The 12,492-nt window shown below is 46.1% G+C and overlaps 1 protein-coding gene across 1 annotated transcript in view; it reads right to left on the bottom strand.

Annotated features, from left to right (window-relative positions):
* Positions 1 to 9,275, bottom strand: part of LOC123191586 (uncharacterized) — a 171,037-nt gene extending 161,762 nt beyond the window's left edge. Inside the window, exon 1 of the mRNA XM_044604262.1 lies at positions 8,981 to 9,275. Coding sequence (XP_044460197.1) covers positions 8,981 to 9,275 — 295 coding nt within the window. The remainder of the gene's footprint in view (positions 1 to 8,980) is intronic.
* Positions 9,276 to 12,492: the final 3,217 nt, after the last annotated feature.

The raw sequence follows: 12,492 nt of genomic DNA on the forward strand, positions 1-12,492 counted from the left end.
AACCTATGCGGACGAAGGAATCCTCAACGCCATCAATCGCCGCTGCATACTAAAATTTGCTGACTTAGCAACCATCGTACAAAAATACTGCATGATGGAAAGCGCCTGGGAAACTCAGGCAGCTCGCTGGGAACCACTAGCCCCAACCCAACTTCCCCTACAGGCGAAAAGGGCGTACCCTCATGGCACGCACAATCCAACAGTCAAAACTCACAAAGCCACTATACGGCAAGGCACTATTCTGGAAGGGTGGCTCGATGGCCCATGAAAAATACATACAACAACAGATACTGATGACCCACAAGTAGAGGGGATCTATCATAGTCCTTTCGATAAGTAAGAGTGTCGAACCCAACGAGGAGCGGAAGGAAATGATAAGCGGTTTTCAGCAAGGTATTCTCTGCAAGCACTGAAATTATAGGTGACAGATAGTTTTGTGATAAGATAATTTGTAACGAGCAACAAGTGACAAAAGTAAATAAAGTGCATCAAGGTGGCCCAATCCTTTTTGTAGCAAAGGACAAGCCTGGACAAATTCTTATATAGAGAAAAGCGCTCCCGAGGACACATGGGAATTATCGTCAAGCTAGTTTTCATCACGTTCATATGATTCATGTTTGGTACTTTGATAATTTGGTATGTGGGTGAACCGGTGCTTGGGTACTGTCCTTACTTGGACAAGCATCCCACTTATGATTAACATATATTGCAAGCATCCGCAACTACAACAAAAGTATTAAGGTAAACCTAACCATAGCATGAAACATATGGATCCAAATCAGCCCCTTACGAAGCAACGCAAAAACTAGGGTTTAATCTTCTGTCACTCTAGCAACCCATCATCTACTTATTACTTCCCAATGCCTTCCTCTAGGCCCAAATAATGATGAAGTGTCATGTAGTCGACGTTCACATAACACCACTAGAGGAGAGACAACATACATATCATCGAATTATCGAACGAATACCAAATTCACATGACTACTAATAGCAAGACTTCTCCCATGTCCTCAGGAACAAACGTAACTACTCAGAAAGCATATTCATGTTCATAATCAGAGGGGTATTAATATGCATATAGGATCTGAACATAAGATCTTCCACCAAATAAACCAACTAGCATCAACTACAAGGAGTAATTAACACTACTAGCAACCCACGGGTACCAATCCCAGACTTGGAGACAAGAATTGGATACAAGAGATGAAGTAGGGTTTGAGAGGAGATGGTGCTGGTGAAGATGTTGATGGAGATTGACCCCCTCCCGATGAGAGGATCGTTGGTGATGATGATGGAGATGATTTCCCCCTCCCAGAGGGAAGTTTCCCCAACAGAACAGCTCCGCGGAGCCCTAGATTGGTTCCGCCAAGGTTCCACCTCGTGGCAGCGGAGTCTCGTCCCGAAAGCTGGCTTATGATTTTTTTCCTCATCGAAAGACTCCATATAGCAGAAGATGGGCATCGGAGGGCCACCAGGGGGCCCACGAGGCAGGGGGCGTGCCTAGGGGTAGGGCGCGCCCCCCACCCTCGTGGGCAGCGTGTGCCCCCCTCCGGAACTTCTTGCGCTCAGTATTTTTTATATATTTTGAAAATGACTTCCGTGAAGTTTCAGGACTTTTGGAGCTGTGCAGAATAGGTCTCTAATATTTGCTCATTTTCCAGCCCAGAATCCCAGCTGCCGGCATTCTCCCTCTTTATGTAAACCTTGTAAAATAAGAGAGAATAGGCATAAGTATTGTGACATAATGTGTAATAACAGCCCATAATGCAATAAATATCAATATAAAAGCATGATGCAAAATGGACGTATCAACTCCCCCAAGCTTAGACCTCGCTTGTCCTCAAGCGAAAGCCGAAATTGAAAAATATGTCCACATGTTTAAAGATAGAGGTGTCGATAAAAATAAAATACGGACATGAGGGCATCATGATCATTCTTAGAATAGCAACTTATATAATTCTTGTCCTATGATCTCTTATGCTAGAGTAACAATTCAATCACAATTTCAAGTATGAATCATAAACTTCATTGAAAACTAACAAACTATAATCTCAGTCATTGGAGCAACTGCAATTTATCATAACATAGGAAAGAATCAATGTAAGAGCTTTTCAGCAAGTCCACATACTCAACCATCATATAGTCTTTCACAATTGCTAACACTCATGCAATACTTATGGGTATGGAGTTTTAATCGGACACAGAGAAAGATAGGGGCTTATAGTTTTGCCTCCAAACATTTTACCTCAAGGGTAATGTCAACAATAATAGTTCATGAAAACTCACATCCAATTAGCCATATATACCAGGATCTTTCCAACATGTTGTGCTTGCCAAAAGATAAAATGTAAAAAGGAAGGGTGAGGAACACCAAGACTCTTATGTAAGGTAGGAGATAAAAGTAAAAGATAGGCCCTTCGCAGAGGGAATCAGAGGTTGTCATGCGATTTTATGGTTGGATGCACAAAATCTTAATGCGAAAGAACGTCACTTTATATTGCCACTTGTGATATGGAACTTTATTATGCAGCCCGTCGCTTTTATTGTTCCATATCACACGATCGTATAAAGCTTATTTTCTCCCACATTAATACGTCATACATATTTAGAGAGCAATTTTGATTGCTTGCACCGATGACAACTTACTTGGAGGATCTTACTCAATCCATAGGTAGGTATGGTGGACTCTCATGGCAAAACTAGTTTAAGGGTGTTTGGAAGCACAAGTAGTATATCTACTTGGTGCAAAGAATTTGACTAGCATGAGCGGGAAAGGCAAGCTCAATCATGTTGGATGATCCATGACAATATATTTTATCTCAGATGTAAGAAAGCATAACCCATTGCGTTGTCTTCCTTGTCCAACGTCAACTCTTTAGCATGTCATATTTTAATGAGTGCTCACAATTATAAAAGATGTCCAAGATAGTATATTTATGTGTGAAGACCTCTCTTTATTTATTACTTCCTATTAATTGCAACGATGACCAAAACTATGTTTGTCAACTCTCAACAACTTTTATTCATCATACTTTTTATATGTGAGCTCATTACTCTCCATAAGATCACTATGATCTCTTTTATTTCTTTTTATTGCTTTTTCTTTTCTTTTATTCACTCAAGATCATGGCAAAATAATCAAGCCCTTGACTCAACACTAATCTTTATTATATATAGCTCATGGACTCGATTACATAGAAGGACCATAAAGAAAAACTCACAACTAGATCATACTAAAACTTTATTCTACTAGATCAAGATATTATCAAAAGGATCGAACTAGGAAAATGGTAAAGATAAAAGTGATGGTGATACGATACCGGGGCACTCCCCCAAGCTTGGTAGCTGCCAGGGGGAGTGCCCATACCCATGTGATTCTATCTCCTTTTTCGGGGATGGTGATGTGATATTCTTGGTGATGATGCCCCTCGGGATACGATTATCCTCCTCAAGCTAATTGCCTTGCTTCTTGAGGTCCATTATTTCCTTTCAAAGTTTTCGTGTAACAGCCAAAGCTCCCTGCACCCAAGGGTGTTGCATAGCTGCGGGAGAATAAGTGACACTCTTTTTCATATTCTCATAAGAAAGAAATCTAACATTGGAAGGGATAATCGAGTTTGGGATAGCCGAGCTCTGCAGTTCCCCCATTGTGAATCCAGCTCAAAAGCGAGAAGTGACTTCTTGATCCTCCTCCATGGCATCTATCCTCTTCAAATCAGCCTCCATCTCTTCCTCCGTTGTTGGCCCAAAGTGGTCAACATTGTTGTTTGTCATTGGTCTCGATGCCGGATGAGACACCCGGCTCTCCCCGACTGACTCTTGCAAAGACATCTTGCTCTAATCTGTAGCATCAACAGCTTGAAATAAAGGCAGGAGATTTTTGCATGATACTGTGGTCAAAACTTTCGGGAGATTATATAGTGAATTTTTACCGACCGAAATACGTAACGTGCAAGAAAACGGAGTCCGGAGAGCACACAAGGTGCCCATGAGGTAGGGGCGCGCCCAGGGGGTAGGGCACGCCCTCCAACCTCATGGGGCCCTCGTGTCCTTCCCGGACTACTTCTTATTTTTCTATTTTTCTAAATGTTCCAAAATGGAGGAAAATTGACATTAGAACTGTTTTGGAGTCGGTTTACTTACCATACCACATACCTATTCCTTTTCGGAGTTTGAAATGTTCCAGAAAGTGTCCCTTATGTATTCCTCCGGGGTTATGGTTTCAATAATATTGGTTTCAACATTTATAGGATTACCTGAGATATAATGTTTAATTCTTTGACCGTTCACCACCTTCCGATTTGTGCCTTCGAAGTTGTTGATTTTTATGGCACCGGAACGACAGACCTCCTCGATAACGTAAGGACTTCCCATTTAGAGAGAAGCTTTCGTGCAAAAAATCTTAAACGAGAGTTGTATAGCAATACATAATCACCTACATTAAACTCACGCTTTTGTATTCTTTTGTCATGCCATCTTTTAACTTTTTCTTTAAACAATTTGGCATTCTCATAGGCTTGGGTTCTCCATTCATCAAGTGAGATAATGTCAAATAACCTCTTCTCACCGGCAAGTGAAATCATAGTTGAGCTCTTTAATAGCCCAACAAGCCTTATGTTCTAGTTCAAGAGGTAAGTGACATGCTTTTCCATAAACCATTTTATACAGAGACATACCCATAGGATTTTTATATGCAGTTCTATAGGCCCATAATGCATCATCAAGTTTCTTGGACCAATTCTTTCTAGATCTATTAACAGTCTTTTGCAAAATTAATTTGAGTTCTCTATTGCTATATTCTACTTCACCACTAGACTGTGGGTGATAAGGAGATGCAATTCTATGATTAACATCATATTTAGCAAGCATTTTATGGAAAGCACCATGAATAAAATGTGAACCGCCATCAGTCATTAAATATCTAGGGACTCCAAACCTTGGAAAAATAACTTCTTTAAGCATCTTAATAGAGGTGTTATGATCAGCACTACTAGTTGGAATAGCTTCTACCCACTTAGTAACGTAATCAACAACAACTAAAATATGTGTGTATCCATTGGAGGCAGGAAAAGGTCCCATATAATCAAAGCCCCAAACATCAAATGGTTCAATAACAAGTGAATAATTCATAGGCATTTCTTGACGTCTACTAATATTACCAATTCTTTGACATTAATCATAAGATACAATAAACTTACGGGCATCCTTGAAGAGAGTAGGCCAATAAAAACCGGATTGCAATACCTTATGTGCAGTTCTATCTCCAGCGTGCTGTCCTCCATAAGCTTTGGAGTGACACTTGCGTAGGATCTGTTCCTGTTCGTGCTCAGGTACACAATGTCTAATAACACCATCTACTCCTTCTTTATAAAGATGTGGGTCATCCCAAAATTAATGTCTCAAATCATAGAAAAACTTTTTATTTTGCTGGTATGTGAAACTAGGTGGTATAAATTTAGCAACAATATAATCAGCATACCATGGAGCAGTACGAGAAGCATTTATGACATTTAATTGTTCATCAGGAAAGCTATCATCAATAGGTAGTGGGTCATCAAGAACATTCTCTAGCCTAGACAAGTTGTCTGCAACGGGGTTCTCAGCTCCCTTTCTAATAAGATATTTAATAGCAGCATGATCCGTGTGAATAATTACTTTAGAATCAACAATATAAGGTCTGAACTTATCACATGCAAATACAACTGCTAAGAATTCTTTTTCGGTAGTAGCATAATTTCTTTGAGCATTGTCTAGAGTTTTACTAGCATATTGAATAAAATTTAATTTCTTATCAACTCTTTGCCCTAGAACAACACCTACAGCATAATCACTAGCATCACACATAATTTCAAAGGGTAAATTCCAATCAGGTGGCTGAACAATAGGTGCAGAGATCAATGCTTTCTTAAGTATTTCAAATGCTTCTACGCAATCATCATAAAAAACAAATGGTATATCTTTTTGTAATAAATTAGTCAAAGGCCAAGAAATTTTTGAGAAGTCCTTCATATGTCCTTGGGACATGGCATCTTTTCAATAGCATCAACCTTAGCTTTATCAACTTCAATACCTCTTTCAGAAACTTTATGCCCCAAGACAATACCTTCTTCAACCATAAAGTGGCACTTCTCCCAATTCAAGACAAGGTTAGTTTCTTCACATCTCTGCAAAACTCGATCAAGGTTGCTTAAGCAATCATCAAAAGCGGATCCATAGACGGAGAAATTGTCCATGAAAACCTCACAAATATTTTCACAAAAGTCAGAGAATATAGCCATCATGCATCTTTGGAAGGTAGCAGGTGCATTACATATACCAAAAGGCATACGTCTATAAGCAAAAGTACCGAACGGGCAAGTAAAACTGGTCTTAGATTGATCATCAGCTGACAAAGGTATTTGAGAGAAACCAGAATAACCATCTAGAAAGCAAAAATGTGTATGTTTGGATAATCTTTCTAGCATTTGATCAATAAAAGGTAAGGGGTAATGATCCTTTTTAGTAGCCTTATTTAATTTGCGGAAATCAATTACCATCTTATAACATGTAATAATTCTTTGTGGAATCAATTCATCTTTATCATTAGGAACGATAGTAATACCTCCCTTTTTAGGGACACAATGGACAGGACTTACCCACTGACTATCAGCAACGGGATAAATTATACCTGCCTCAAGGAGCTTTAGTATTTCCTTTCTTACCACTTCCTTCATCTTAGGATTCTGCCGTCGTTGGTGATCACGAACTGGTTTGGCATCTTTCTCCAAATTTATTTTGTGTTGACATAGCATGGGACTAATGCCCTTAAGATCATCGAGAGTATATCCAATAGCAGCATGGTGCTTCTTCAGAGTTCTCAATAATCTCTCTTCTTCATGCTCTGAAAGGTTAGCACTAATAATAACAGGATATATCTTTTTCTCATCAAGATAAGCATATTTAAGAGTATCAGGTAACGATTTGAGCTCAAACACGGGATCACCCTTGGGTGGAGGAGGGTCCCCTAGGATTTCGACAGGAAAATTGTGTTTCAGGATGGGTTCCTGTTTAAAGAATACTCCATCTATTTCCCTTCTTTCATTCATAAACGTGTCATTTTCATGGTCTAGCAAATATTGTTCTAAAGGATCACTAGGAGGCACGGTAATAGAAAAAAGACCAATAATTTCATCTTTACTAGGCAATTCCTCTTCATGGTGTTGTCTACGAAATTTAGAGAAATTAAATTCATGAGACATATTACCTAAACCAATAGTAACAACATCCTTTTCGCAATCTATCCTAGCATTAACTGTGTTCAAGAAGGGTCTACCAAATATAATGGGACAAAAGCTATCTTGTGGGGAACCAAGAACAAGAAAATCAGCAGGATATTTAGTTTTCCAACACAAGACTTCAACATCTCTAACAATTCCAATTGGTGAAATAGTATCTCTATTGGCAAGTTTAATAGTGACATCAATATCTTCTATCTCAGCAGGTGCAATATCATGCATAATTTCTTTGTATAAGTCATGAGGTATAGCACTAGCACTGGCACCATATCACATAAGCCATGATAACAATGATCTCCTATTTTAACAGAAATAACAGGCATGCCTACCATGGGTCTATGTTTACCTTTTGCACAAGGTTTAGCAATTCTAGCAGTCTCATCACAGAAATGAATAACATGCCCATCAATATTATCAGACAAGAGATCTTTAACAATAGCAACATTAGGTTCAACTTTAACTTGCTCAGGAGGTGTATAAGTTCTAATATTGCTTTTACGAACCACAGTTGAAGCTTTAGCATGATCTTTTATCCTAACAGGAAAAGGTGGTTTCAACATAAGCAGTAGGAACAATAGGATCATTATAAGTGACAGTCTTTTCTTCAACTTTAATAGGTGCAGCTACTTTTACTTCTATGGGAGGATGATATTTAAACCACTTCTCCCTAGGGAGATCAACATGAGTAGCAAAAGATTCACAGAAAGAAGCTACCATTTCAGAGTCAAATCCATATCTAGCTCGGTCCTCTCCGCCTTCAGCGACCGCTCCAGCGTCTCCAACCGGCCGTGGCGGTCATAAAGCTTGACGTCCTGGTCCTTGATGGCAGCCTCCCGAGCCTTCATCCCCTTCTCTTTCTCATGGCAGCCATGGACCTCCTTGGCGAGCTCGTCGTGCAGGCCTTGCAGCTCGGTCTCCAGCGCCTCGCAGCGAGCCTTGGCAGCCTCAGCGTCGCCCAGGGCAGCGTCGCGAGCGGCCTTGGCTTGGTCGGCGGCCTACTTCTCCCCCTTGGAGGCTGCCACGGCCTGGCTTAGCACTGCTTGGACGGAGGCAGCGGAACGGGCCCAGCCAGAAGCTAACTCCAGGCGCCCGGCCGCTAGGCGAGGGTCCGCGCTCAGAAGATCCTCCTGCAGCTGGCTCAGTTCGCTGGCGACCTGGTCCAGGACGGCGGCAGAGGGAACAGAAGAAGCGGGAACCGGCGGAGCAGGCGAAGAAGACGGCAGCGTGATCACGGCTTGGCAGGAAGGAACCCCCTGGGCCTTGGCTGCCCCGGCTACAGCATCGAGCACAGTCGACTCCAGGGTTAGCGGAGCCACGGGGGCTGACTCCTCGCTGAGGCGTCCTAGTCGGCCTCGCGAGAACGACCGGGCAGGGGAGGCGCGAGTCGCGCCGTCTTTCCCCTCAGTGGACGAAGGTGCCATCCCGACAGGTGGACTCGCCCCAAGCGGGGCCGCAGAAGCCCCTTTCAACCTCTTCGCCGCAGGCGCCAGCCTGACAAAAGAATATGGACGTCAAGCCTCGGCGGTAGAAACCAAGCAAAGCACGAGTCAAGCACTTACTGGTCGTCGCTCACGGACCCAAGCAACCTCCGGCCGAACTTAAAGCCCGAGAGCCTGCAGCTGGGGTCAGCCTTGGGAGGCCCGGAAGCAGAAGGCACGTCAGGAGGGCTGGAGCTGGCCTCGAATCGCTCAGGGACTAGAGCAGACCCTGGGGAACCAGCCCCGACCTGCCCTTCCTCGCGACCAAGGGAGAGTCCTCCCCTCCTCGCCTGGCGCCGGCCTCATCATCGTCCAGCATGGAGCGGAGGACCTGGGACCTGCGCCGAGGGAAAGACTCCCTCGACTCCTCGCCAGTCGCCTCAGAGTCAGATTCTTCTTCCTCCGCCTCTTCTTCCCTCTCGCTCTCGCTGGAGCTGTCGGAGGACACGTTCACCATCGCCAGTGCCGCAAGACCCTCGGGAGCTTCCACGGGCACCAGCCCATCGCCATTGAAGGTGGGCATGGCGTTCACCACCTGCTCACAGTCATTGCGAAGGAACAGGGGTACGGGGGCGCCCACCGGCTTCGCCACGTCTCCCCCAACCAAGGAATGAAGGGCCGCGACCAGATTCTCATCGGTCAGGGCCTCAGAGCTTAGGAACAAGGCGGCGTCCGCTTCCCCAAGCCTCCACAACGGGAGCGAGTGCTCCTGGAGTGGAGCCACCTGGTGCTCCAAGAACTCCCTCAGGAGCATGGCTCCAGTTAGCTTTGCCGTCCCCAAGTTGCTTGGCCTCAGGTCCGCGTTCATCCTCTTCAGCACCGTCCTCATACGAGGGTCGACAAGCTCCCCACGGGACCATGCGTCAGCAGCCTTGGGCTGCCCCGCAGGCAACACCAGACGGGGGTGGAGGCGCCTGACGTCCACCATGACCCACTTGCTCCGGAAGCCTTTGATTCTCTTCCCAGGCTTCGAGATAGCATTGGAATTGGAGTATGCGATGAAGCTCGCACATGCGGAGACATGGCCACCAGAAACCCGGAGGGAAAATAGTGGCGCAACAAGGCCACCGAGGGCTTTACCCCGACATGAGCCTCACGGTAGTAAGCAAAAATCGCCAAGAGAAGAACAGGGTTGGGGTGGAGATGCGGAGCCTGCAAGTTGTACTCGCGGAGAATAGCAAAGAAGAACTCAGAGAAAGGAGGCACCAGAACGACGACGATGGCGCTCACAAAAAAGCGGATAGAAGGTGCTCCCCTGCTTTCAGGCTGGTCGGAGCCGGCCTTGAGCACAGTCGCCCCCTTGCTGCCCTGTGCCACCATCATCAGGCGCGTGAGGGTGAGGACGAGAGATCTGTTCTCCGACTGTGCTCGCGGAGAACAGCAAAGAAGAACTCAGAGAAAGGAGGCACCAAAACGGCGACGATGGCGCTCACAAAAAAGCAGATAGAAGGTGCTCCCCCTGCTTTCAGGCTGGTCGGAGCCGGCCTTGAGCACAGTCGTCCCCTTGCTGCCCTGTGCCACCGCCATCAGGCGCGTGAGGGTGAGGACCTTCTCCGGCAAGTTCGGGGAATCCAGGGCCGGCGAGTACCAGGCCTCGGTCGAGGACTTGCGAGAGATCTGGAGTATTTCGGAAGCAAGAAGGAGGAGAGCGAGAAAGGGGATCTGGGGCGAGGTGAACGAGAAAAAAGCAAGTAAGTCTGGCCCGGGCACCTCTTTTATCAGATGGGCAGTTGCTGAAGCGTCGTGGGAAGCGTAGACGCCCACATCCAATCAATCGCCACGCGGCACCCAAGGCCGTAGGCTGTTAGGGCCCGCGGCGCTTTGCGCTTGCCCCTTCGTTTCCCTGCTAGGCCAAGCCCAGGCGCGCCTTGGGCCTAGGGGCTACTGTCAGCGTTCTGGGAACGGGGGTCCCCAGACTTGCCTGCCTGCGGCCTGCGGCGTGGCTCAAGTGGGGGCCCAGCGTGGCCCATCTTCATCAGCTCAAGCTCAAGACCCTCGCGAGGGGCCAAGCCTCGCGGGGCGGACGACAGGAAGCTTCCTCAGAGGCAGCCTCATTAGGTAGGCTCGCGAGGAGGCGGAGAGATCAAGGCAGGGGTACCTCACGAGGAGCCCGTGACGCAAGCCATGACGATCGAGACCAGGCGGGCGCCAGCCTACGCAGTGTCCTTGTTTCCCCTTTGATGCAAAGGGGGCAAGCATAGGCCACGGCACCGGGCAAAGGTTACCATTCTGGTGCAACGAGACCAAGACCAACAGAGCAGCAGGATGGAGGTCATCGTGGAGCCCAAGACAGCGTCATCACCAGTGCTTTTGGCAGCCGAAGACCACCTTTTGGTCAGGATAACTTGTACTAGATGTTCCCCTTCAAAATGGCCAATTGTTGGCGCCCTTCCCGCTCATTATTTGGGGAGAGGCCCAGGGCCTCTATAAATAGAGCTAGCCACCACAGAGTAGAGGGCGAACAGAAGGGACCGAAAAAGTGAGATAGATAGAGAGAGAGGCGATTGAACTCACCCAAGCAGTTCATCGCACCAGCTCAAGAACACCTCTCGCGAGGCTGTTCTTCCCTTGTACTGTTCATCATCAGCCCCTGAGGCAATCCACCACACCACACACTGGATTAGGGTATTACACCACAATGGTGGCCCGAACCAGTATAAACCTTGTGTCCCTTGTGTTGTTCGCTGTTTCCAGCTTAGATCACGCGAGGAGATTGGACGTAGATCAGTAGGGGAGAGATCTCCGTGCGCACCCCAGTGTTCGAACCTCAAGGGTCTGCCGGAACCCGAAATCCGACACTACTGTCCTTACACCATGCAAATCCCTGTACCCTCATTATAAAAAAAAATAGCATACGCGGTCTTCATGGCATCCCGAAAGCTCCGTCACTACTTCCAGGAGTGTTCGATCAGGGTGGCCTCTGAAGTACCACTCAACGACATTGTAAACAACCGCGATGCTACGAGCCGGATTGCCAAATGGGCCATTGAGCTCTTGCCATTTGACATTACATACAAACCACGTCGAGCTATCAAATCCCAAGTTCTGGCCGACTTCATCACCGAATGGACAGAGGCCAAGCTCCCTAAAGAGTATGGCACATACTCTAATTGGGTCATGCACTTCGACGGCTCCAAAATGCTAGCAGGGTTAGGAGCGGGTGTCGTTTTAACATCCCCCACCGGACACATCGTCCAATATGTTCTCCAAATACTATACACAGACTCCAATAACGCAGCTGAATATGAGGCCTCATTGCATGGTCTCCGGATGGCTGTCTCCATGGGCATACAACGCCTAGAAGTGTGCGGGGACTCAAACTTTGCAATATCTCAAATAAATGGAGATTTTGATGCTAAAGATCCAAAGATGGCAGTGTAAAGTAACGCAGTCATAAAAATGTCATCCCGGTTCGAGGGGCTCGAGTTCCATCATGTGGCTCGAGAAAGTAATCAAGCGGCGGATGTTTTTGCTCATATTGGCGCTAAGTGCGACCCCGTCCCACCTAATATCTTCCTGGAAAGTCTCTTCAAGCCATCCATGGTGTGGCAGGGGGGAAACGGCAACACTAGTCCGGACCCAAACATAACCCCAGATCCCGAAAACATCGACAGAACACCATCGGCGCATCTCATTGTGGAAGTCATTGCCCCATGGACCGAACCCTTCCTGGCCTACCTTAATAGGAAGGAGCTTCGTGAGGACCGGAATGAGGCCCGCTGCATTGTCCAGCGCTCGAA

The sequence above is a fragment of the Triticum aestivum genome, chromosome 2A, assembly GCF_018294505.1.
Source record: "Triticum aestivum cultivar Chinese Spring chromosome 2A, IWGSC CS RefSeq v2.1, whole genome shotgun sequence".
NCBI classification, from domain to species: domain Eukaryota; kingdom Viridiplantae; phylum Streptophyta; class Magnoliopsida; order Poales; family Poaceae; genus Triticum; species Triticum aestivum.